The sequence below is a fragment of the Prionailurus bengalensis genome, chromosome E1 (genome assembly GCF_016509475.1).
Source record: "Prionailurus bengalensis isolate Pbe53 chromosome E1, Fcat_Pben_1.1_paternal_pri, whole genome shotgun sequence".
Lineage (NCBI taxonomy): Eukaryota > Metazoa > Chordata > Mammalia > Carnivora > Felidae > Prionailurus > Prionailurus bengalensis.
In genome coordinates this window covers 45,262,089-45,287,718 of record NC_057347.1, presented here as the reverse complement: position 1 = coordinate 45,287,718, position 25,630 = coordinate 45,262,089, and the positions used below count along the sequence as shown (strand labels likewise).

General features: G+C 35.1%; 1 protein-coding gene across 7 annotated transcripts in view; it reads right to left on the bottom strand.

Moving 5' to 3' along the window:
• TANC2 (tetratricopeptide repeat, ankyrin repeat and coiled-coil containing 2) overlaps window positions 1-25,630 on the bottom strand; it is a 384,022-nt gene that overhangs the window by 297,215 nt on the left and 61,177 nt on the right. For all 7 annotated transcript variants that reach the window (XM_043584928.1, XM_043584929.1, XM_043584930.1 and 4 more), the window contains exon 2: window positions 24,561-24,654. In XM_043584928.1, coding sequence (XP_043440863.1) covers window positions 24,561-24,627 — 67 coding nt within the window. In that variant the 5' untranslated portion in view covers window positions 24,628-24,654. The remainder of the gene's footprint in view (window positions 1-24,560; window positions 24,655-25,630) is intronic.

Genomic DNA, 25,630 nt, shown 5'->3' with positions numbered 1-25,630 from the left:
AAGCTGGAGTAGCCATACTTATATCAGACAAACTAGACTTTAAATTAAAGGCTGTAACAAGAGATGAAGAAGGACATTATATAATAGTTACAGGGTCTATCCATCAGGAAGAGCTAACAATTATAAATGTCTATGCGCCGAATACCGGAGCCCCCAAATATATAAAACAATTACTCATAAACATAAGCAACCTTATTGATAAGAATGTGGTAATTGCAGGGGACTTTAACACCCCACTTACAGAAATGGATAGATCATCTAGACACACGGTCAATAAAGAAACAAGGGCCCTGAATGAGACATTGGATCAGATGGACTTGACAGATATATTTAGAACTCTGCATCCCAAAGCAACAGAATATACTTTCTTCTCGAGTGCACATGGAACATTCTCCAAGATAGATCATATACTGGGTCACAAAACAGCCCTTCATAAGTTTACAAGAATTGAAATTATACCATGCATACTTTCAGACCACAATGCTATGAAGCTTGAAATCAACCACAGAAAAAAGTCTGGAAAACCTCCAAAAGCATGGAGGTTAAAGAACACCCTACTAACGAATGAGTGGGTCAACCAGGCAATTAGAGAAGAAATTAAAAAATATATGGAAACAAACGAAAATGAAAATACAACAATCCAAACGCTTTGGGACGCAGCAAAGGCAGTCCTGAGAGGAAAATACATTGCAATCCAGGCCTATCTCAAGAAACAAGAAAAATCCCAAATACAAAATCTAACAGCACACCTAAAGGAACTAGAAGCAGAACAGCAAAGGCAGCCTAAGCCCAGCAGAAGAAGAGAAATAATAAAGATCAGAGCAGAAATAAACAATATAGAATCTAAAAAAACTGTAGAGCAGATCAACGAAACCAAGAGTTGGTTTTTTGAAAAAATAAACAAAATTGACAAACCTCTAGCCAGGCTTCTCAAAAAGAAAAGGGAGATGACCCAAATAGATAAAATCATGAATGAAAATGGAATTATTACAACCAATCCCTCAGAGATACAAACAATTATCAGGGAATACTATGAAAAATTATATGCCAACAAATTGGACAACCTGGAAGAAATGGACAAATTCCTGAACACCCACACTCTTCCAAAACTCAATCAGGAGGAAATAGAAAGCTTGAACAGACCCATAACCAGCGAAGAAATTGAATCGGTTATCAAAAATCTCCCAACAAATAAGAGTCCAGGACCAGATGGCTTCCCAGGGGAGTTCTACCAGACGTTTAAAGCAGAGATAATACCTATCCTTCTCAAGCTATTCCAAGAAATAGAAAGGGAAGGAAAACTTCCAGACTCATTCTATGAAGCCAGTATTACTTTGATTCCTAAACCAGACAGAGACCCAGTAAAAAAAGAGAACTACAGGCCAATATCCCTGATGAATATGGATGCAAAAATTCTCAATAAGATACTAGCAAATCGAATTCAACGGCATATAAAAAGAATTATTCACCATGATCAAGTGGGATTCATTCCTGGGATGCAGGGCTGGTTCAACATTCGCAAATCAATCAACGTGATACATCACATTAACAAAAAAAAAGAGAAGAACCATATGATCCTGTCAATCGATGCAGAAAAGGCCTTTGACAAAATCCAGCACCCTTTCTTAATAAAAACCCTTGAGAAAGTCGGGATAGAAGGAACATACTTAAAGATCATAAAAGCCATTTATGAAAAGCCCACAGCTAACATCATCCTCAACGGGGAAAAACTGAGAGCTTTTTCCCTGAGATCAGGAACACGACAAGGGATGCCCACTCTCACCGCTGCTGTTTAACATAGTGCTGGAAGTTCTAGCATCAGCAATCAGACAACAAAAGGAAATCAAAGGCATCAAAATTGGCAAAGATGAAGTCAAGCTTTCGCTTTTTGCAGATGACATGATATTATACATGGAAAATCCGATAGACTCCACCAAAAGTCTGCTAGAACTGATACAGGAATTCAGCAAAGTTGCAGGATACAAAATCAATGTACAGAAATCAGTTGCATTCTTATACACTAACAATGAAGCAACAGAAAGACAAATAAAGAAACTGATCCCATTCACAATTGCACCAAGAAGCATAAAATACCTAGGAATAAATCTAACCAAAGATGTAAAGGATCTGTATGCTGAAAACTATAGAAAGCTTATGAAGGAAATTGAAGAAGATTTAAAGAAATGGAAAGACATTCCCTGCTCATGGATTGGAAAAATAAATATTGTCAAAATGTCAATACTACCCAAAGCTATCTACACATTCAATGCAATCCCAATCAAAATTGCACCAGCATTCTTCTCGAAACTAGAACAAGCAATCCTAAAATTCATATGGAACCACAAAAGGCCCCGAATAGCCAAAGGAATTTTGAAGAAGAAGACCAAAGCAGGAGGCATCACAATCCCAGACTTTAGCCTCTACTACAAAGCTGTCATCATCAAGACAGCATGGTATTGGCACCAAAACAGACACATAGACCAATGGAATAGAATAGAAACCCCAGAACTAGACCCACAAACGTATGGCCAACTCATCTTTGACAAAGCAGGAAAGAACATCCAATGGAAAAAAGACAGCCTCTTTAACAAATGGTGCTGGGAGAACTGGACAGCAACATGCAGAAGGTTGAAACTAGACCACTTTCTCACACCATTCACAAAAATAAACTCAAAATGGATAAAGGACCTAAATGTGAGACAGGAAACCATCAAAACCTTAGAGGAGAAAGCAGGAAAAGACCTCTCTGACCTCAGCCGTAGCAATCTCTTACTCGACACATCCCCAAAGGCAAGGGAATTAAAAGCAAAAGTGAATTACTGGGACCTTATGAAGATAAAAAGCTTCTGCACAGCAAAGGAAACAACCAACAAAACTAAAAGGCAACCAACGGAATGGGAAAAGATATTCGCAAATGACATATCGGACAAAGGGCTAGTATCCAAAATCTATAAAGAGCTCACCAAACTCCACACCCGAAAAACAAATAACCCAGTGAAGAAATGGGCAGAAAACATGAATAGACACTTCTCTAAAGAAGACATCCGGATGGCCAACAGGCACATGAAAAGATGTTCAGCGTCGCTCCTTATCAGGGAAATACAAATCAAAACCACACTCAGGTATCACCTCACGCCAGTCAGAGTGGCCAAAATGAACAAATCAGGAGACTATAGATGCTGGAGAGGATGTGGAGAAACGGGAACCCTCTTGCACTGTTGGTGGGAATGCAAATTGGTGCAGCCGCTCTGGAAAGCAGTGTGGAGGTTCCTCAGAAAATTAAAAATAGACCTACCCTATGACCCAGCAATAGCACTGCTAGGAATTTATCCAAGGGATACAGGAGTACTGATGCATAGGGCCACTTGTACCCCAATGTTCATAGCAGCACTCTCAACAATAGCCAAATTATGGAAAGAGCCTAAATGTCCATCAACTGATGAATGGATAAAGAAATTGTGGTTTATATACACAATGGAATATTACGTGGCAATGAGAAAAAATGAAATATGGCCTTTTGTAGCAACGTGGATGGAACTGGAGAGTGTGATGCTAAGTGAAATAAGCCATACAGAGAAAGACAGATACCATATGGTTTCACTCTTATGTGGATCCTGAGAAACTTAACAGGAACCCATGGGGGAGGGGAAGGAAAAAAAATAAAAGAGGTTAGAATGGGAGAGAGCCAAAGCATAAGAGACTGTTAAAAACTGAGAACAAACTGAGGGTTGATGGGGGGTGGGAGGGAGGAGAGGGTGGGTGATGGGTATTGAGGAGGGCACCTTTTGGGATGAGCACTGGGTGTTGTATGGAAACCAATTTGTCAATAAATTTCATAAAAAAAAAATAAATAAAAAAAAATAAATATGTATTCAGATTTTGTCGCTGAAAAAAAAATCTATTTTTAGATCAGAAATTAGAACATATTTCCTAAATATTTATCTCTCTTCATTGAACATCCTGATTTATGTATGTAGGATCATAAGTGGCATATCTGAAATATACTTGGCTTTTTAAAGTAACTGACCTGCAGAAAGTGTCCAAATTAAACCAGTTTAAACAATTTAATCTTTTAAAAAACTGCTATTTAAAACATATGATTGGAGGGGCGCCTGGGTGGCACAGTCGGTTGAGCGTCCGACTTCAGCCAGGTCACGATCTCGCGGTCCGTGAGTTCGAGCTCCGCGTCGGGCTCTGGGCTGATGGCTCAGAGCCTGGAGCCTGTTTCCGATTCTGTGTCTCCCTCTCTCTCTGCCCCTCGCCCGTTCATGCTCTGTCTCTCTCTGTCCCAAAAATAAATAAACGTTGAAAAAAAAAAATTTAAAAAAAATAAATAAATAAAACATATGACTGGATTAATAATGGAAGTCAGTTTCATCAGAGGAACTTCAATCAGTATTTTATATTTCAAGCACCTTGTGCAATATGCAGAGTATAGGCACCTGGAAATAAGCGCAAGCTAATTAGAAGAATGAAAACTTACTTCCTATAAGCTGGAAAGAATTAGTCACAAAAGGACTTGTGCTAACAGCAAAACCTCTACATAATTTTCTCCGGCTTCTTTCTTCAGCAACAATGATGGAAATGGTAAACTAAGAAAGTACCAAACTATGACTTTGAGCTGCTATATTGCAGAGCAGTGCTAAAAGGGCTGTGACATTAATTTGTCCTAAAATCCAGGGGAAGCATAATCTCAAAGGTCAAATAAGGGTAAATTATAGGGGCACCTGGGTGGTCTAGTAGGTTGAGGGTCCAACTCTGGATTTTGGCTTAGGTCATGACCTCATGGTCCTGAAATTGAGCCTTGAGTTGGGCTCCACGCTGAGCACAAAGTCTGCTTAGGATTCTCTCTCTCCCTGTGTCCCTCTCCCACTTGCACACATGCTGTCTCTCAAAAAATAAAAATTAAAAAAAGAGTAAATTACAAATAAACCCAGAAGAATGGAAATAAACCACGGAGTTAAATTACATTTAAAAGCAAGATTTTTTGCAAAAGGTAAAAGCTTATTTCTGGAGAGTTATTCATTTAATATATGATCACTGTGCATAGCATATGGGCCTGGAATGACATAATGACACCAGTAAGCCAGGCTCTCTAGTCAGAAATCTCAGAACAAATTATTTCTGCTCATTCTTTTCCTTTCCCTGATACCCTAGTACCCAAATCCTTTCTAGTTCACCCCAAAAAATGTCTTCCTTGTGTAACCTCATTAGTCCTGCTGTCGCCTTTTTTTTTTTAATGTTTATTTATTTTGAGAGAGAGAGAGGGAGACAGTGAGAGAACAGAGGAGGGGCAGAGAGGGAGGGAAAGAGAGAATCCCAAGTAGGCACCACACTGCCAGGACAGAGCCCATGCAGGGCTCGATCTCGTGAACCATGAAATCCTGACCTGAACCCAAATCAAAAGTTGGACACTTAACCAACTGAGCCACCCAGGAGCCCCTGCTGTCACTTCTTTGGCTCTTTCATCATCTCTGAACTACTATCTCTTCACCATAGTCCATTTTATACACTGACCCCAGAGTTAACTTCCTTCAAATGTTATTCATTCATAAAACAAATACATACTATTGAGTGCTTACCAGGTGCCAGACAGGATACAGAAGTGGGAAAGACAGTGAACTTGTCATGAAACTTGTTTTCCAGTAGGAAAGGAAGAAAATAAAACAGAGAAATAAGGGGCGCCTAGGTGGCTCAGTTGGTTGAGCGTTTAACTCGATTTTTGGCTCAGGTCATGATCCCAGCGTCATAGGGTTGAGCCCTGCATAGGGCTCCATGTTGAGTGTGGATTCTCTCTCTCTCTCTCTCTCTCTCTCTCTCTCTCTGCCCCTCTTCCCTACTTGTGCATGCTCTCTTTATATATATAATAAAAAGAAATTTTTTTAGTTTAATTTAAAAAACAAGAGAAACAAGATACACAGTAAGATAAATAGTGATAATTACAACAGAGACAAAATATAAAAGGGGTACAAAATAAAAGGAGGGACATAAAGAAGGGGTACTTGTTGCTGTAATTTCTCACTATGGCCTTTGTATTCATCATTCCATTCTGTCTGCCAACTTTCTTTTCCCACCAGCCCATCCCCAAACACTCTACCTTAAGTCAGTAAGAACAGAGGAGAAAATTTCTACAACTGGAAGTGGAGCATTATCTAACTTAACGTCTCCCATTCTAATCTCTGTATTTACCACACTAGATGAGAGCCCCTAATATTTTCAGTAAATATTGCAGGAATGTATGGCAGAAAAATGACTGAGGCCAATATTCTGCTGCATGAAAAAATGTTTTAAATTAACATCAAGTGTATTACTGTACATTTAATAATCACGAAAGCCATGGAGAGATGCTAATGTTAGTTTACATTTAAGGCAATTTTTTCAAATAATAAACTATAGGAAACTGACAAGTCAACTCACAGCATATAACTGGTACCTATTTTTTTTAATGTTTATTTTTGAGAGAGAGAGAGACAGAGCACAAGCAGGGGAGGGGCAGAAAGAGAAAGAGACATAGAATCCAAAGTAAGTTCCAGGTTCTGAGCTATCAGCACAGAGCCTGATGCAGGGCTTAAACTCACGAACTGCAAGATCATGACCTGACTGAAGTTGTATGCGTAACCAACTGAGCCACCCAGCAGCCCCTAACACTAGTACCCATTTTTTTAACATGAAGCCACCAAACTCTTGCCTACTTGTTCCTTTGATATAATCCTTACCAATTTAAGATCTCATAACATCCAACTTGCTACTTTAAAGAAAAGACATAGTTTTCAGACCTCAGTTTAGACTTCATTTCACTATGAACTGTCTAATTTATTCAGTCACTCTTCAGATATGAAGAGTAAAAATTCGATGTTTTCTGCTACAGCTGTCTACTAGCTGTAGACACTTGAGAAAGTCTTTTTATCTTGGGCAAGTCTTTTTTCTCTCATCTGTAAAATGAAGTGGTATTTGTTATACAGACTAAATTAGGTAATATATTTAAAGTCATTTGCTTTTGTCAAACATAGAACATATGCAAATGTAAGGTAACAGTTACTCAATACGTGCCTTATCAAAGACAGTAACTTAACATGACTTCTTACATTTACTTTGAATGAAATACAGATATATAAATGTAAATACAGTGACAGTCTGAACTAATGGAAACTAATAGAAAGAGGTGTGCATCTCTCTTACCCTTAGGATAAACTATATTAGGAAAACATTTCTAGAAAGTTCATAAATAATAGAAGGGATTACATTATTAAGTTTCATATTAGCAATACAGGCAATAAGTAGTACTACAGTATGTGAGGGAAAAGACTGATGACTGTGAACCAAAATGACACATAAGCTGGATTTTAGTGATTGATTAGATAGGACTAAAGAGGTAACTCAAGGATAAATTGCAAGTTTATTCTATACAGGGTGAATGTCATGATCAAAGGGGTACAGAAAATATAAAGTATTAAGAAGTCTGATTTAGATAAAGTAGAATGTTTCTTAATAAGAATTACAGGGAGGGGCTTCTGGGTGGCTCAGTCGGTTAAGCATCTGACTTCAGCTCAGATCATGATCTCACATGAGTTCAAGTTCTGCAGTAGGTGAAATTGAGCTCTAGTTCAGGTAAGCCCCACTTCACTCTCTCTCTCTGCCCCTCATGGGATATTGTCTCTCTCTCTCTGCCCCTCACTCAAAAAACCTTTTTAAATACAAAACCTCAAAACTCTCTACAAAACTCTCTACAAAACTCTCAAAAAAACCTTTTTAAATACAAAATAAAATAAATATTACAGGGATGAGGCTACAGAAGGCAGGTGAGGTCAGGTCCTGCCAACTAAGAATTTTTTAGCTAAAATTAGTACCTTAATAAAAGTAATATGGCAGCAGGATGAGAGTGAAGGCAGATGATGGTGAGTCAGAGAAAAACAGTATATTGATTCATTCAACAAATATTTATAGATCTACTAATTTCTAGATGCTAGAAATAAGATAGTGAACTTGTAGGGCTTACATTTATTAAGGAAGATAAACAATAATCCAAAGCAAGCAAAGTAAAATATATCAAAAAGTAGTATCTACTATAAGGACAGAAATGGTAATTGGATGGAGTATGAACATGGTAGGGGCTGAGAAAGAAGTTCAGTGAGAAGACTGAGGTGAAAGGCCAGTGAATATTAATGTATGTGGGGGAGCAGAGGGTATATGGGAAATCTCTGTATCTTCCCCTCAAATTTGCCACAAACCTAAAACTGCTCTAAAAATAAAGTCTACTTAAAAATATTTTTAACGTTTATTCATTTTTGAGAGACAGAGAAAGAGACAGAGCATGAACAGGGCAAGGGCAGAGAGAGAGAGGGAGACACAGAATCTGAAGCAGGCTCCAGGCTCTGAGGTGTCAGCACAGAATCCGATGTGGGGCTCGAACCCACAGGCTGTGAGATCATGACCTGAGCCAAAGTCAGATGCTTAACCGACTGAGCCACCAAGGTGCCCCAATAAAGTCTATTAAAAAAAAAAAAAAGAAGAAGGTTGAAGATTAGGGAGTATTTATATTACCAAAGGCTCTATAAATTTAGACGAAGACTTTGAATTTTATTCTAAGACCCACTAATACTACTGTAGGACTCAAGATTAGGGTTGATATGATCCGATGAAATTTATTCAAGATCACTATGGTCATTTACAAAATCAAAGCATGGGTAGTAGGAGGAATACTTCTGCTACAGGCAGAGGCTCCAGTGAGATAAAGAGAAATCAGCAAAATTTTTATTTACTCTGTGTACTTGCCTGATAGTATAGAACAGAGGTCAGCAAATTCTTCCTTAATGAATCAGATATTAAATATTTCAGTCTCTGTTCTAACCACAGAATTCTGCTCTTATAGCATGAAAGCAGACTTAGAAAATATATAAGCAAATGAGTATGGCTATCCCAATAAAACTTTATTTACAAAAACAGGTAGCAGCCAGATTAACCCTGCAGGCCACAGTTTGCCAGCTTCTGATACAGAGGATGAAGAAATCCTATATTCAAAGCTAGGTCTCCAGGCCCAATGATTCTCCACACAGGACTTCTACCAAGTTCACAGTGACAGCATGGAGGATTGGAAGCCTGACAAGAGAGTTGATTATGATCTCATAATCAGATGGAATTAGCCAGAATCCTGCTAAGTACTGACATACACACAGATCTCACCCTAGACATATGGAATACATGTGAACTGAAACAAACTAAACTATAACCTAGCCCTTATCCACTTCAACGATCCATCAAATCCAAAAGATCAAACTCAGATATGTGAAGAAGTCAAAAAATATGACCCATAATCAAGTGGCAAAATAATTAATAGAAGCAGATGCATATATATCTTAGCAGGGACATCAGCTATTAAACTATTATTTTTAGCTAGTATGTGTAAGTTAAGAAAAAAGAGGTTAAAGCAGAAAAAAATAAAAAAGACTGAAAATTTCAATAGAGAAATGTAATTATCTTTAAAAGAACCACATGAGCATCTATAACTGAAAAACATTATCTGAATTAGAATTAATTTCCTGGGCATAAAGGCTGACTGAACACAGCAGAAGAAAGGATCAATGAACATGGAGACAGGCCAAGATACATTAACCAAAGAGGAAAAAAAAGTCCAAAAAACAAAAATAACACAGGTTGATATACGTGAGAGATAATATCAAAGAATCTAATATATATAAAGTTCTAAAACACAGATGAAAAAAAAAAAAAAGAACTACTTTAAGAAATAATGGCTCAGGCTGTCCACATTTGATGAGACATCTCCAAAATACAAAACAGAGAAAGAAAATCATACACCTAGGCAATATCACAGCCCAATACTAAAAGCCAAGATAAATAAAAAAAATTTAAAACAACCAGATCAAATTAAATAAATACATAGGTCACATTATATTCCAAGTTGGGAAGGGTGGGAGAAACACTGCAAATAATGGGTGAACGCCCATCAGAAACAATAAGAGTCCAAACATAACAGAATAACATCTTTAAAGTGTTGAAAGAAAAAAATTACCAATCTACAATTTCATACCTAAGGAAAATATCCTTCAAAAAATAAAGGCAAAAAAAAAAAACCATCATAGGAAAACAAGAGCTGAGATAATTCACTGCAGGCAGACCCACACTTCAAGAAATGCAAAGGAAATTCCACAGGGTGAAAAAAAATCTCAGATATAACACCATTTTAAAAGAAGGAATAGAATACACTAGAAGAGGTAAATATATGGGTGAATAAAAAAAGACTTTTTTTTAAATCTTAAGAAGACTGCTGACTACATAAAGCAACAGTAATACAATGTATTGTAAAATATATACTATAGAAGTAAAATATAAGACAATGGAAGTGTGTGCTATAAATAGAATTAAATATCATAAGGTCATTACAGTGCTAACAAAGTAGTGAAATAAAAATTCAAGTTAAACCATAAAAAGTTAAAGATGCATACTGTAATTCCTTGTGTAATCTCTTTAAAAAAATTCCAAGAAGGTGTAGCTAAAAGGCCAAGAAAATGGAAAGAATATAAAAAAATTTTTTTGATAAATCTTCAAGACAGAAAGCAGGGGAAAAAAGAACAAGAAACATACAGAATGCAAAACAAAGAGCAAGATGAGAAACTTAAACCAAATCATATCAAGTTATATAGTCAATGTAAATGGACTAATTTTACCATTTAAAAATGGAAAATCAAATTGGATATAACAAGACAAAAAATACATGACATTTATAAGAGATACACCTTAAATACAAAATCCAGACATATTTAAGGCAAAATTACTGAAAGCTCAACTAAGCAAAAGAAGTTAACATAAAAGAGAAGAAATTAGTAGTTTAAAAATTAAAGATCAGTAGTTAAAAAATTAGTAGTTCACTTAATAAATATAGTTAACTTCATCCTATGAATTAAAAATACATTTCATTCTCCAGAACCCACTAGTTATAAAATCTGATCAAAATTCAGCCAAGAAAAATTAATTCCAATACTTTAAAAGCAAGGCAAACTTTTTCTTTTAGGGCCAGATTGTAAATATTTTAGGACTGTGGGCTGTACAGTCTCTATCACAAATGTGATGCTATGTAAATAAAACTTTATTTACAAATACAGGTGGTTTGTTTACAGGACGTAGTTCACCCATCACTACTTTAAAGAGAAGCAAATGATCAGGACATTTTCTAACCACCATACATTAAACTAGAAAATTATAACAAAGCATTAACAAACAAACAAAATCAATGACTTGGGAAATTTTAAGCTGATTAAATTACTCAGGTGTAAAGGAAAATCAAGAATTATAGACCATGTGAATAGTTAATAATGAGATTATATGTAGAAGTTTATGGAATAGGGCAAAAGCTATATAACGAAAATGCATAATGTAAACAAGAAAAAGATAAAATTGATAAATCAAGGAGTTGTAAATTTGGAAATAAGCTAATAAAAAAGATAAGCCTGAAAGCTCAGAGATAGGAAATATGAAAATAGTATGAGGAGAAGCTAAATTAATCTCAAATGACCATAATATATATAACTTTATGTACATTTTAAAATCTCAATGAAATAGACAATTTTTTGGGAAAATAACAGACTACCTAAATTACCTAAAGGAAACCTAATTCTATGAATGACAATAAAATAGAAAATACTGTCCAAAAACTACCAATAAAAACCCCTCAGGAAACCTAGGTCAACCATTTTTATGTATGAGTTCTATTAAACTTACAAGGAATAAATAATTTATATGATACATAAAGCACAGTGAAAAATAGAAACCATAACAATTCATCTCGTGAAGTTAGCACAACTCTAAAACAACTCTAAAAAAAAGCGATGAGAATTAAACTGGGAAAAAATAGATGTGAAAACATGAGTATGAGTGTATGTGTCTATCTGGTGAGAAGTGTTCTTAATTTAATTACTAAACTGCTACAAACATCAGAAATATAAACGAAACCAATAAAATCAAACTTGTTTCAAAATGCAACTTCAAGGTTCTCACTATTTTTTTCATTCCCCAACCACATTAATTTTTCTGGCTCACTGTTGTCTACTGCCAAATAAGAATCCTTATTCTCTGTTATATGACCACATTCTGTTGCTTTCTCCAATGACTTTTCACCTCAAATTCCATGACAACCTATCTTAACTGGCAAGGACAAATGAATTTCATAAGAACTATCTCAACAGCCAACCACAAATTGGAAAAATTGATAGGCAGAGAAACAGAAAGGGAAATACTGTACTAGAGAAAAAAATATGACCGGTTTAGGTGATATTACAAAAAGATTTTGTAGCTCTAAATTAAGTAAGCAGAATCCTTTCCTCATATTAAATGGGAGTATATTTTTTTAATGTTTATTTTTTGAAGCAGAGACTAAGCATGAGCGAGGGAGGGGCAGAGAGAGAGGGAGACAGATATCCAAAGTAGCAGGCTTCAGGCTCTGAGCTGTCAGCACAGAGCATGATGCGGGGCTCAAACTCATGAACTGTGAGATCATGACCTGAGCTAAAGTCAGGCACTTAACTGACTAAGCCACCCAGGCACCCCGAGAGTGTATTTTTTAACCAAATTTTGTTTAGAACAGGTTACAGAAAAGGTAAAAACTCTTAAAAAGCATATGCTGTAATTTCATGGTTTATTAGTGAAATAAAACGTACTGTCCCCAGAAGGGAAAAAGATATTTTTACAATACAATTATATTTGCATTAAATGCTATTATATGTATTTCTTTACAGTTTATTATGAACAATCATTATTCAAAGAGCAATGAAGATTTTAATTAACTTCAGTGGACTATAGACCTCTCCCACCCCAAAAAAAGGAAAAAGGAAAAGGAAAAACCCACCAGTAACAAATACTTCTAATAAAGTGCCTTATTTTTACAGATAATGTAATTTTTGTTCATGGGGGTATTTAAGGAGAATTTAACTCAAATTCAAATTCAAACATCCAGTACCCTACCTGGTACTTAGATAGTAAAATGTGATAAACTGGACTTCCTCAATATTAAAAGCCATTGCTCTACAAAAGCCCCTGATAAAGAGGTAAAAAGACAATCAAAAGACTGGGAGAAGATATTTGCAAACCACATATCTAACAAAGGCTAGAATATATAAAGAACTCTCAAAATTCAACACACACACCAACCAAAATAATCCAATCAGAAGACAGTGAAAAGATATGAGGAGATATTTCACCAAAGAAATACAGACAGCAAATAAGCACCTGAAAAAATGCTCAGTAATCATCAGCCAGTACAGAAATGCAGTTAAAAACATGAGATACCATTATACACTTATCAAAACAGCTAAAATCAAAATAGTGACAAAAACAAATGCTAGCAAGGATGAAGAGAAACCAGATCACTTAAACAAGGCTAGTAGGCATGTAAAATGGAATAGCCACTCTGGCAAAGACTTGGCATTTTCTTTGGAAACTAAACATGCAACTGAAGTATGTTCTGACCCTACCTTCTAGACATTTATCTGAAATAAATGAAAACTTATGTTCACACAAAACCCTGTACATTTTCCCATTAGACCAGCAATTCCACTCCTATAAATATTCTCCCCCCAAATTTAAAACAAACTTAGACAGTTGTATCACAATGTTCATAGTAGCATTATTCACGATAGTGAAAAAGAAGAAGAAAAAAAACCCCAAGTGTTTGTCCACAGATGAATGGATAAGCAAAATGTGACATATACATAAAAGGAATATTATTGAGTTAGAGAAAGAAACAAAGTTCTGATACATGCTAAAACACAAATGAACCTTGGCAACACTACACTAGATGAAATAAGCTAGACAGAAAAGGACAAAATAGTATGATTGTACTATGTAAAAAACCTAAAAAGGCAAATTCGGAGAAACAGAAAGTAAATTAGAGGGTATCAGGAGCTAGAGGAAGGGGGAAATGGGGAGTTACTGCTAAATAGGTATGGCATTTGTGTTTGGAATGATGAAAAATTAGGAGCTGATGAAGTTTTGGGCAGATGGTGGTGATGGCTGCACAACACTGTGAAAGTAATTAATGCCACTGAATTGTACAATTATACATGGTTAAAATAGAGAATTTATGTTATATATATTTTACCACAATAAAAAAAACTTCAAAAAATTAGTCCATGGCCTGCAATACTAGTGCAATGCCTAGCAGAACAGACGATTTCAATATTCAACAGCACAGAATCTCCCACAGAAAACAATTCCTACCCAAGATGAGCTTATAAACAAACTTTAAAAACACATGAGGAAATAACCCACCAGGAACAAGTCATAAAACACAGCAGAAAAATTAGCACCCCAAGCATTTAAGGTAATACGATGACACAAGAAAACAAAAATATAACCCCTTTATTGTATCTCTAGCTCAGGTCTCAATCACAGGCAGATTCTGATTGTTTAAAAATTTAGGAGGTATCCCTCAGTCATAATGGCAGTTTGTCCTACAATGCCTTGGACAATTTCAAAAAACGAAGTAGCAATAGTGCTCTGGCCTTATTAATATGCCATGGTTTTCCTTACTCTCTGTCCTAGACACATCTAGCCTATGTTTAACCATGTGGCCAGGTATAATTAGCTTTAGTACTTTATAAGTCACACCCTCACCAAAATCAATTATTCTTTTTCATCTTCAGTTATTCTCATTTATTCTTCCACAGAACTTAAATTATTTTAACCAAATAAAAGTGAACCTGTTGTTGTCCTTGAATGAAACTGCAACAAATTAATGTGTAAATCAAATAACATGATATGTCTTTCCATTTGGCCAAGTCTTACACAGGTTCCCTGTCAAATTTATCCCTGAGAATATGATGGTTGTTATCATTGTGAATGTAAATTTGTTATGTACATTTCTAATCAGTAAATACTGGTAGAGCTAAAAGTGTCAACCACCCCCCAACTTATATTATTTCTACTAGATATTTACTGGATTCTCTAGGGTTTTCAATTCATTTAAAAATAAAGATGACACTGTCTTTTCTTTTCCAATATTTATACTAGTTATTTTATTTTCTTGTCTTTAATATATACTAGAATTTCCAAACAATTGTGAAAAAGAGTGGTAACAGGAGAAATCGTGGCCACGTTTCTGTTTTAGTAGAAGTGGCTGCAGTACTTCTTTGTTCAGTATGATGTTTAGTTTTAGACTTGGTGACTAGCTTTTATTATACTTAAAGTACCTTTCTTTCTATTTGATGATGTTTTTAAAGGCTGCTGCTCAGTTTTATAAAATGCTATTTCAGAATATAATGCTACAACAATGTGGTTTTTAATTTTTTTTCTAAGTTAAAAACCTGTTGATTTTCTGTTATATAAACATCTTTGCATTCCTGGCATAAATTCTACTTGTTATAGTACATTATCAGCAATTATTTATATTTAACTATAAGTTTTACTTATTTACTTTGGCCCGCTTTTCTTTCTAATACCTCCTGCTTTATTTACATTTATTTTCTACTTTGCTGGGAGATACCCTCAAGTTTTGTTCTTCCGACAGCTGTGTTACACAAGGGTACTATACTTTGAGTTCTCGAATATGTGAAATTAGCAGTTATTTTTCCCATTCATACTTGAATGATGGTTTACAATTACAATGATGCAATGATACCAATTAATGACATTAACATCTATCAAAGAAGCATATTTTTTTATTTTTATTTGATTTACTTTTTTTTAATTTACATCCAAGTTAGCATATGGTGCAACAATGATTTCAGTAGATTCCTTAATGCCCCTTACCCATTTATCCCATACCCCTCCCACCACCCCTCTAGTAACCCTCTGTTTGTTCTCCATATTTGAGTCTCTTATGTTTTGTTCCCCTCTCTGTTTTTATGTAATTTTTGCCTCCCTTTCCTTATGCTCATCTGTTTTATATCTTAAAGTCCTCATATAAGTGAAGTCATGTGATATTTGTCTTTCTCTAATTTTGCTTAGCATAATACCCTCTAGTTCCAACCACATAGTTGCAATGGCAAGATTTCATTCTATTTGACTGTTGAATAATACTCCATTGTATATATATATACCACATCTTCTTTATCCATTCATCCATTGAGGGACATTTGGGCTCTTTCCATGCTTTGGCTATCGTTGATAGTGCTGGTATAAACACTGGGGTGTGTGTGCCCCTTCGAAACAGCATATCTGTATCCCTTGGATAAATACCTAGAAGTGCAATTGCTGGGTCATAGGGTAGTTCTATTTTTAAATTTTTGAGGAACCTACATACTGTTTTCCAGCATGGCTGCACCAGTTTGCATTCCCACCAGCAGTGCAAAAGAGATCCTCTTTCTCTGCATCATCACCAATATCTATCGTTGCCTGAATTGTTAATGTTAGCCATTCTGACAGGTGTGGGGTGGTATCTCATTGTGGTTTTGATTTGTATTTTCCTGATGATGAGTGATGCTGAGTATTTTTTCATGTGTCAGTTGGTCATCTGGATGTCTTCTTTGGAGAAGTGTCTATTCATGTCTTTTGCCCATTTCTTCACTGGATTATTTGGTTTTCGGGTGTTAAGTTTGATAAGTTCTTTATAGATTTTGGATACTAACCCTTTATCTGATACATTGTTTGCAAATATCTTCTCCCATTCTGTCAGTTGCCTTTTAGTTTTACAGACTGTTTCCATCGCTGTGCAGAAGCTTTTTATTTTGATGAGGTCCCAATAGTTCATTTTTGCTTTTGTTTCCTTTGCCTCTGGAGACGTGTTGAGTAAGAAGCTGCTGCAGCCAAGGTCAAAGAGGTTTCTGCCTGCTTTCTCCTCGAGGATTTTGATGGCTTCCTATCTTACAGTTAGGTCTTTCATCCATTTTGAGTTTATTTTTGTGTATGGTGTAAGAAAGTGGTCAAGGTTCATTTATCTGCATGTCGCTGTCCAGTTTTCCCAGCACCACTTGCTGAAGAGACTGTCTTTATTCCATTGGATATTCTTTCCTGCTTTGCCAAAGATTAGTTGGCCATACATTTGTGGGTCCATTTCGGGGTTCTCTATTCTGTTCCATTGATCTGAATGTCTGGTCTTGTGCCAGTACCATACTGTCTTGATGATTACAGCTTTGTAATACAACTTGAAGTCCGAGATTATGATACCTCCTGCTTTGGTTTTATTTTTCAAGATTGCTTTGGCTATTCAGGGTCTCTTCTGGTTCCATACAAATTTTAGGATTGTTTGTTCTAGCTCTGTGAAGAATGCTGATGTTATTTTGATAGGTATTGCATTGAATATTTAGATTGCTTTGGGTAGTGTTGACATTTTAACAATAGTTGTTCTTCATATCCAGGAACATGGAATCTTTTTCCATTTTTTGGTGTCTTCTTCAATTTCTTTCATAAGCTTTCTATAGTTTTCAGTGTATAGATTTTTCACCTCTTTAGTTAGATTTATTCCTAGTATTTTATGGATTTTGGTGCAATTGTAAATGGGATTGATTCCTTGATTTCTCTTTCTGTTGCTTCATTATTGTTGTATAGGAATGCACCAATCAATGTGATTTCGGCGCATTGATTTTACATCCTGCAACTTTGCTGAATTCATGGACCAGTTCTAGCAGTTTTTTGGTGGAATCTTTTGTGTTTTCCATATACAGTATCATGTCATCTGCAAAGAGTGGTAAAAGTTTGATCTCCTCCTGGCCTATGTGGATGCCTTTTATTTCTTCGTGTTGTCTGATTGCTGAGGTTAAGACTTCTAATACTATGTTGAATAACAGTGGCGAGAGTGAACATCCCTGTCTTTTTCCTGACCTTAGGGGGAAAGCTCTCAGTTTTTCCCCATTGAGGATGATATTAGCGTTGGGTCTTTCATAATATGGCTTTTATGATCTCGAGGTATGACCCTTCTATCCCTACTTTCTTAATGGTTTTTATCAAGAAAGGATGCTGTATTTTGTCAAATGTTTTCAAAGAAGCATATTTTAACTTTCACTAATTACTTGCATGTTTAAAATAGTAAGTTAAGACAAAAATTAAGAAAATATATAAACATATAACTTTTATTTTAATTTTTTAATGTTTATTTTTGAGAGAGAGAAAGAGAGACAGACAGACAGACAGACAGTGTGAGTGGGCAAAGGGGAGAGAGAGAGGGAGACACAGAATCTGAAGCAGGCTCCAGGCTCAGAGCTATCAGCACAGAGCTTGATGCAGGGCTCAAACTCACACACTGTGAGATCACAACGTGAGCTGAAGTCGGAAATTAGCCGATTCAGCCACCCAGGCACCCCTAAACGTAACTTTTAAAAAAGAGAAACATATATATTTCCTTTATAACTAATAATGTTTTAAAAAGAGCCATACAATTGTTTTTTTTTTTTTTTCATAAAACTTAGGAGTCCTACATGTATCTAGTCCTACATGTATCAAGAATAATTTTTACATGAAAATTTTGAAAGAAGTTATAAAATTCAGTTATAAAACTGGTATTTACATATGCTTAGGGAAAAAACTTTGCCTGAGAAAATTCATTTGTTATTTTTGGATATAAAATCTATTTCTGTGAAATATTTATATAGTGGCCTACACAAAAGTTCAGATCAACTATTTAAAATACAAATTACAACAAGACAATTTCCCTTTATTACAGATTCTTTTTAAATGAATACTAAGTTAGTTTCCTAAAACAAAACAAATAATTATGCTTATGAGAAAACTTACCCTATGAATCTTAAATATAAGCTAGGAGCAAAAGTTAATATAAAGAATAAAGTCCACCCAATTATTCATTAACAGTTAAAGAAAAAAAATAATAATGAAAACACTAATGATGTTATTCGATAGGTATACTTTTTTTTAAAATATAAAATTTATTCTTGCTTTATAATTTCCTACCTTGGAGTACATTTGGCTTCTTTTCACACAGGATACAAAGCACTATTTTTATACCTAATCTAACTTATAACTACACTAAATTATAAACATTTTACACGAAAAACCATGGAGAAGAATAAATAGTAAAATGAGACCCCCCAAAATCATTATTGACATAATTAAATACCTAGTAAATCAAAAGGAATTAGCTTTAATACTACAGTAGAACCCTGACATGTATGGATTTAATAATATCTCTGCTAGAGCTGTACTTACTCTGAAGCCTAAGATATAATCATTTGTAATTTTGCTAAAGTGCAAATATGATGCCTACCTTTAATCAGAATAGTATGTATACATAAGTCGCTTATCTGGTACTCAGATCAAAAGGTCTATTCACAACTGCATCCTAGTATGACTTTATTGATTTCTACTAATATCTTATAGAAAGTAATAGCTGTGAAGTGATAGAAAATGCTAGTGCTGGTGTCAAAAGTGAACAACTGAAGGTATCTAAGAAAATCATGGTTCTAGGCCAGAAAATACATTTGGGATAAGCCATTTCTTTAGGTGTCAAATCTGGAAACCACTCAGATCTCTGATCTCTATGAGTATGTGTGTGTGTGTGCATGTGATCAAAAAGTGATGCCAATAATTATCTGTATTCTGCCAAACTCAATCAAACTGTGTGGGGAGACAAAATAACTAAATGTAATGTGGTTCTCTGGACTGGATTCTGAAACATAATGAAGACATTAATGGAAAAACTAATGAAATCCAAAAAAGATCTGCAGTTTAGTAAACAGTAGTTTACTAATGTTGGTTTCTTAGTTCAGACAAATGGACCATAATAATATAAAATGTAACAATGGGTAAAAGTGGGTAAGTGGTATTGAAAATTGTCTGTATTATCTTTACAACTTTTCTCTAAATCCAAATTTAACCCAAAATAAAATGTTTACTTCAAAAAAATAAAAAGTAAAATAACAGACAAACAAGGAAATGAAATAACACTAGTAAAAACCAAAAGAGAGAGACAATAGAAACAGACACATTTAGTTACCAGACACAGATTTTACTATGTTTAGGGACATAAGAGACAAGACTGAGAATACTGACAAAGAAATGAAAACCATAAAAAGAATCAAATGGCGTCTACCTGTTGATTGTTTTTAAGTTGAAAGGGGAAAATCAGTATCCATTAGCAGAAAAACCTGGAGAGCACCTTGATTTGGTGATCAAAATCACTAATGAGAGACAGATGGACACTGTGCACTTCCAGCTGTGATGCCCCAAGAAGAAAAAACATAAATTTAAGTAACATTCAGACCACAGATACATACCCTGAATCTAGTCATTAAAAAAAAAAAAAAATCAAACACAAAATTAGGGGCTTCTGCTTATTTTTAAAAAGAGAGACTTTATTCTTCAAAAATGTCAAAAAAGGTTGAGTATTTCAAATTAAATGAGAATAAAAAGACATGACAAGTAATGTAACGCCTTATCCTTATTAGAGCTTGGGAAGAAGGGAGAAAATTCTACACAGGAAATTACTCGGTAAACTGACAAAATGTGGAAAATAAATGGTAGATTAGATAAAAAGTATATCGATGTTAAACTGTTTGAAATTGATAACTATACTGTGGTTATATAGAGGAACCTCCTTTCCTCAAGAAAGTCACACTAAAATTTTTAAAGAGTAAAGGGGCATAATGTATTTAACTTACTCTCAAGTGATTTTTTAAAAAGTGAGTGTGAGAGAGAAGACAGACTTGGGGAGAGAGAGAGACAGAACATGTATGTATGTATAGAGAGAGAATGATAAAATAAATGCAGTGAAAGTTAAAAACTCATGAATGTGTGAAAGGGCATGTGTTCTTTGTACTATTATTGCATCCTTTCAGTAAGCTTAAATTTATTTCAAAAAAAATTTAAGTTGGCAAATGGAATTTTTAGGACTGAAATACACAAAAAACTAAAATTAAGAACTGAATACAGTTAAGGGCAGATTATACACCACTGAAAAGTGAATTAGTGAACTGTAAGATAGCCTTATCAAAAAGAAAATATCCTGCATAAAGCATATAGAGAGAAAAGGATAGGAAGAGATTTTAAGAGACAGAGATGATATGCATGTGGTCTATCAAATGCATAACTGGAGTCCTAAAAATAAAGGAAAGAGTGAAAATGAAGGGAGAAAAAATCTGAAGAGATAATGGATAATATCTTTTTGAAAGTGATGAAAGCCAACAAGCCATAAATTCAAGAAACACTACAAACATAAATAGATGATGAACAATGATGGAAGAAGGTATTGTGCTAAATGAAAAATCAGAGAAAGATAAATATCATATGTTTTCCCTGGTATGTGGAATCTAAAAAACAAAGTCAACCAACCAACCAACCAACCAACCAACCAACCAAATAGAAACAAACTTGTAAATACAGAGAACCAACTAGTGGCTGCCAAAGGGAGGGGGTTTGGGGAAGGGCAAAAAAGGTGAAGGAGATTAAGAGGTACATACCCTCAGTTATAAAACAAGTCATGGAGATGAAAAGTACAGTATACTAATTGTCCAATCACTATTGTACACCTGAAACTAATATAACATTGTATGTCAACTCTACTTTAATAATAAAAAAAAAAAAAAAAAAAAAGAAAACCACTCCTGGGCACACCACTGTAAATCTAGAAAACTAAAAACAAGGAGAAAAAAGATCGCCTTTAAAGAGGCAGCAATTAAGACTAACAGTTGACTTCTCACCAGAAATAATTCAAGAAACCAGAAGACAGAGGCTCCTGGGTGGCTCAGTCAGTTGAGCATTTGACTTCAGCTCAGGTCATGATCTCACGGTTTGTGGATTCAAGCCCTACGTTGGGCTCTGTGCTGACAGCTCGGAGCCTGGACCCTGCTTCAGATTCTGTGCCTCCCTCTCTCTGCCCCTCCCCAACTCACACTGTGTCTCTGTCTCTCAAAAATAAATAAACATTTAAAAAAGTTAAAAAAAAAAAAAGCCAGAAGACAACTATATTTGAAAGTGCTGAAAGACAACTGCCAATCTAGAACTCTATTCCCAGCTAGAATACCCTGCAAAAATGAAGGCAAAATAAAGACATTTCCACATAAACCAAAGCAAAGTAAATTTGCCACATGAAGGAAATACTAAAGGGTCTTCTCCAGACAAAATTAAAGGTGATCCCATCTAGAAGAAGTGAGGGATGAAGGAAGGAATGAGAATCAGTGAAATGATCAAATACATAGGTAAACCTAAATAATGGTGAGTATATAAAACAACAATAATGTCTTGTAGAGTTTAAAATACATTCAGGGGGAATGAATGTAAGGCTCTTGCATTGTCCAAGAAGAAAGGAAAAGTACCATTTGACATCAAACTTTGATTGATGTTTTAATCTTTAAGGTAAGCACGGAAAGAAGTACAAGAATATGTAATTTCTAAGTCAAAAGAAAGAGATACAGAATAATAAAAAATGTTTTGATATATCAAAAATAAAGCAAGAAAGGAGAAAGCATGCAGAACAGGCAGTATAAGTAGAAAGCACATTATAATGTGTTATATTTAAACACAAATATATCATTGGTTGAATTAATGTGGATTAACCAACATCTCCCTTAAGAGAAAATTTTGTCTGAATAAGTTAAAAAAAGAAAGCTCAACTATACCCTATTAACAGTAAAACCATACAGAAATGCTGAAAGTAAAAGAATAAAACAAATTATACTCGGCAAGCACTGTGATCAAGAGAAAGGTAGGACAGCTACAGTAATATTAAACAAAGTCAACTTTCAAACAAAAGACATTATTAGAAATAAAGAGGACATTTAATTATGGTAAGACAGATTCACTATGAAGATACAGGCATTCTAAATTTCAGTGTGTCTAATAAGATAGGTTCCAAATATATAAAGCAAAAATTGTCAGGAACCAGAAGGAGAAACGGGAGAAAATTCCACAATCATAGTGTGAGATTTAATCACATCTTTCTCAGTAAATACTTTCTTTAAAATAAATAAGGGTATAAAATATTTGAGTACCACCATTAACAAAACTGACCCACACTAGACCCAGTAACTGTAGAATCCATATTATTTTCAGATACATCTAGAACATTCACCAAAAATTGACCATAAGCAGAGCTGTAAGGCAAATCTCAAAAAATATCAAAAAAATAGGGGCACCTGGACTGTCTCTGTCCGTTAAACATCCGACTTTGGTTCAGGTCATGATCTCAAAGGTTGCTGAGTTCAAGCCCTGCATCAGTGAGTTCGAGCCCTGCACTGGGCTCTGTGCTGATAGCTCAGAGCCTGGAGCCTGCTTCGGATTCTGTGTCTCCCTCTCTCTCTGCCCCTCCCCTGTTCACACTCTGTCTTTCTCTCTCAAAAATAAATAAACAGTAAAAAAAATTTTTTAATCAAAAAAATAAAATAATAATATAAGAGAACTTAACTATACTGTTATCATGGAACCTAAGTTAATAATAAGAAGAAAACAGGAAAGCACCAACTGTTTGGAAATTAACAATTACACTTTAAATACCTATGGCTCAAGAAGAAATCACAATGAGAGTTTAAAAACATTTTTAAGTGAATAATAATGAATATACTGCCAATGTAAATTTGTAAAATGCAGAAAAATTAGCAAATCAGAAGATTGAAACAATAAGTATCTACAACCCATTAACAGAAAACATTTACTACATTTCTTACCAACATTTCTCCAAAAAAAGTATACATACAAGTTTATGTTTTTTACCTTAAAAGCTTAAGAATTATCTCCTTATTCTTAAAACAAACTTCATAAACTTTATTTTAATGACTGTAAAAATCTAAGTTTATATTTCACTTTCTGTACAACCCTTTGAGGGCAGTTCCTATTTCTACAGTCTCATTCCCCAAAGGGTGCCTAAGAATGAAATAATTTCCTATGTTAATTCAAAAAATAAATTTATGTCTAGAAAGTTTTTAGTAAGTAGTACACAGAAGCTTTACTCCCTCATATATCAGAAATAAATATGTTTCATCCACAAACTCCTTTTTTTTCAACGTTTTGGGTTTTTTTTGTTTTGTTTTGTTTTGTTTTTTATTTTTGGGACAGAGAAAGACAGAGCATGAACGGGGAAGGGGCAGAGAGAGAGGGAGACACAGAATCGGAAACAGGCTCCAGGCTCCGAGCCATCAGCCCAGAGCCTGACGCGGGGCTCGAACTCACGGGCCACGAGATCGTGACCTGACTGAAGTCGGACGCTTAACCGACTGCGCCACCCAGGCGCCCCCATCCACAAACTCCTTTATCTGACTGTTCCTGGTAAATATTTAAGTGTTCCTACGTCTTATATTAAGAGTATGGCATGGCAGCCTTGGGGCACCTGGATAACTGAGTTAAGCATCTGTCTCTTAATTTCAGCTCAGGTCATGATCTCGCAGTTAGTGAGTTTGAGCCCTGCACTGGGCTCCATGTTGACAGTGCGGAGCCTGCGTGAGATTCTCTCTCTCCCTCCCTCTCTGCCTGTCCCCTGTTCACGCTCTCTCAAAATAAATAAATAAACTTAAAAAAAGAAAAAAAAAAGTATGGCAGCCTAGAGAAATGTAAACTTCCTTTTTTTAAAAATTAACCACTTAATAAATATATAAAGTTGTAGCATCAATTCAGATCCCTAAAAGAACTTCCCTTTCTAAAATAGCACACAGAATAAATGTAGCATAGTCACTTACCACTTGATCTGTTTTTACGACTTGATTTCCCTCCAGTAAGAAGCATCTTGAGACTATTCCGAAACATGGTTGTGCTATTCTAGTACCCACAGAACTGTAAAAGATAATATGGGAAAATGTTAGAAACCTGGATTTTCCTATTCAAAATACTATTAATAATTAATTTTAAATGCACTTTAAGGAATTAACTATGTTCAAATATATAGTAAAGAAATTTTAATGGTATGAGAAAAACATTTAATTAATTTAACTTAACTAAACATTTAAGTATTTCCTTAAAAGTACACTGGAGTACTTTGAGTACCATAAAAGATAAAGGCAGCTATCACTGAGGGCACACAGAAGTAGAAGAAAGTATTAAGTAGCTCTCAATACAGTCTACTCTTTCACTCACTCTCTATTTCTTGGACAATTTTCCCATATGCCCAACACACACACTCCCAAAGTTTAAGAGTCTAGAAACTTACAACAGTGCATATTTTCCATTGCAAGCCAGAATTCCACCTCAAAGACCACTAATAAATTAGTGCCTATTCTCTTTATGTCCCACTTCTATCAAAGCAAAGTTCTCCCAGTTGTGCTTTGGATTATGTCCTCTCTCACCTCCTCAGAGACTTTTAGCCAAAAATCATCTTTTCTTTCCCACACAGAGTTAATTTTTTTCTCTCTGAATCATTTCAATCATAACATAAACAATTTAGTATGTCTAACCAAAAATGAAAAGTAAGTCCCTCTCTTTATTCCCACATGGTCCAATTACTGCTCCTATATCCTTACTCTTCATAGCAAAATTTCCAAAGTGTTGTTAGTGCTTGGTGCCTCTAGCAGATTGAACAGAATAAACTTGAACTAAAACAGATGTTCCAAAAAAATATCCAAACCAAAGCAGTGAGAAATAAAAGTTGAAAAATGTGAAAGAGAGAAAAACAGGCCTATGGAATCCACTGAAAGCTTCTACCACACACGACTGAACTCCCAGACGAAGAGAGAGAGAACATAAGCCAGAAGCAATATCTGAAATGATAACAACCAAGAACTTTCTAACATTAGTGAAAGATATAAAGTCACAT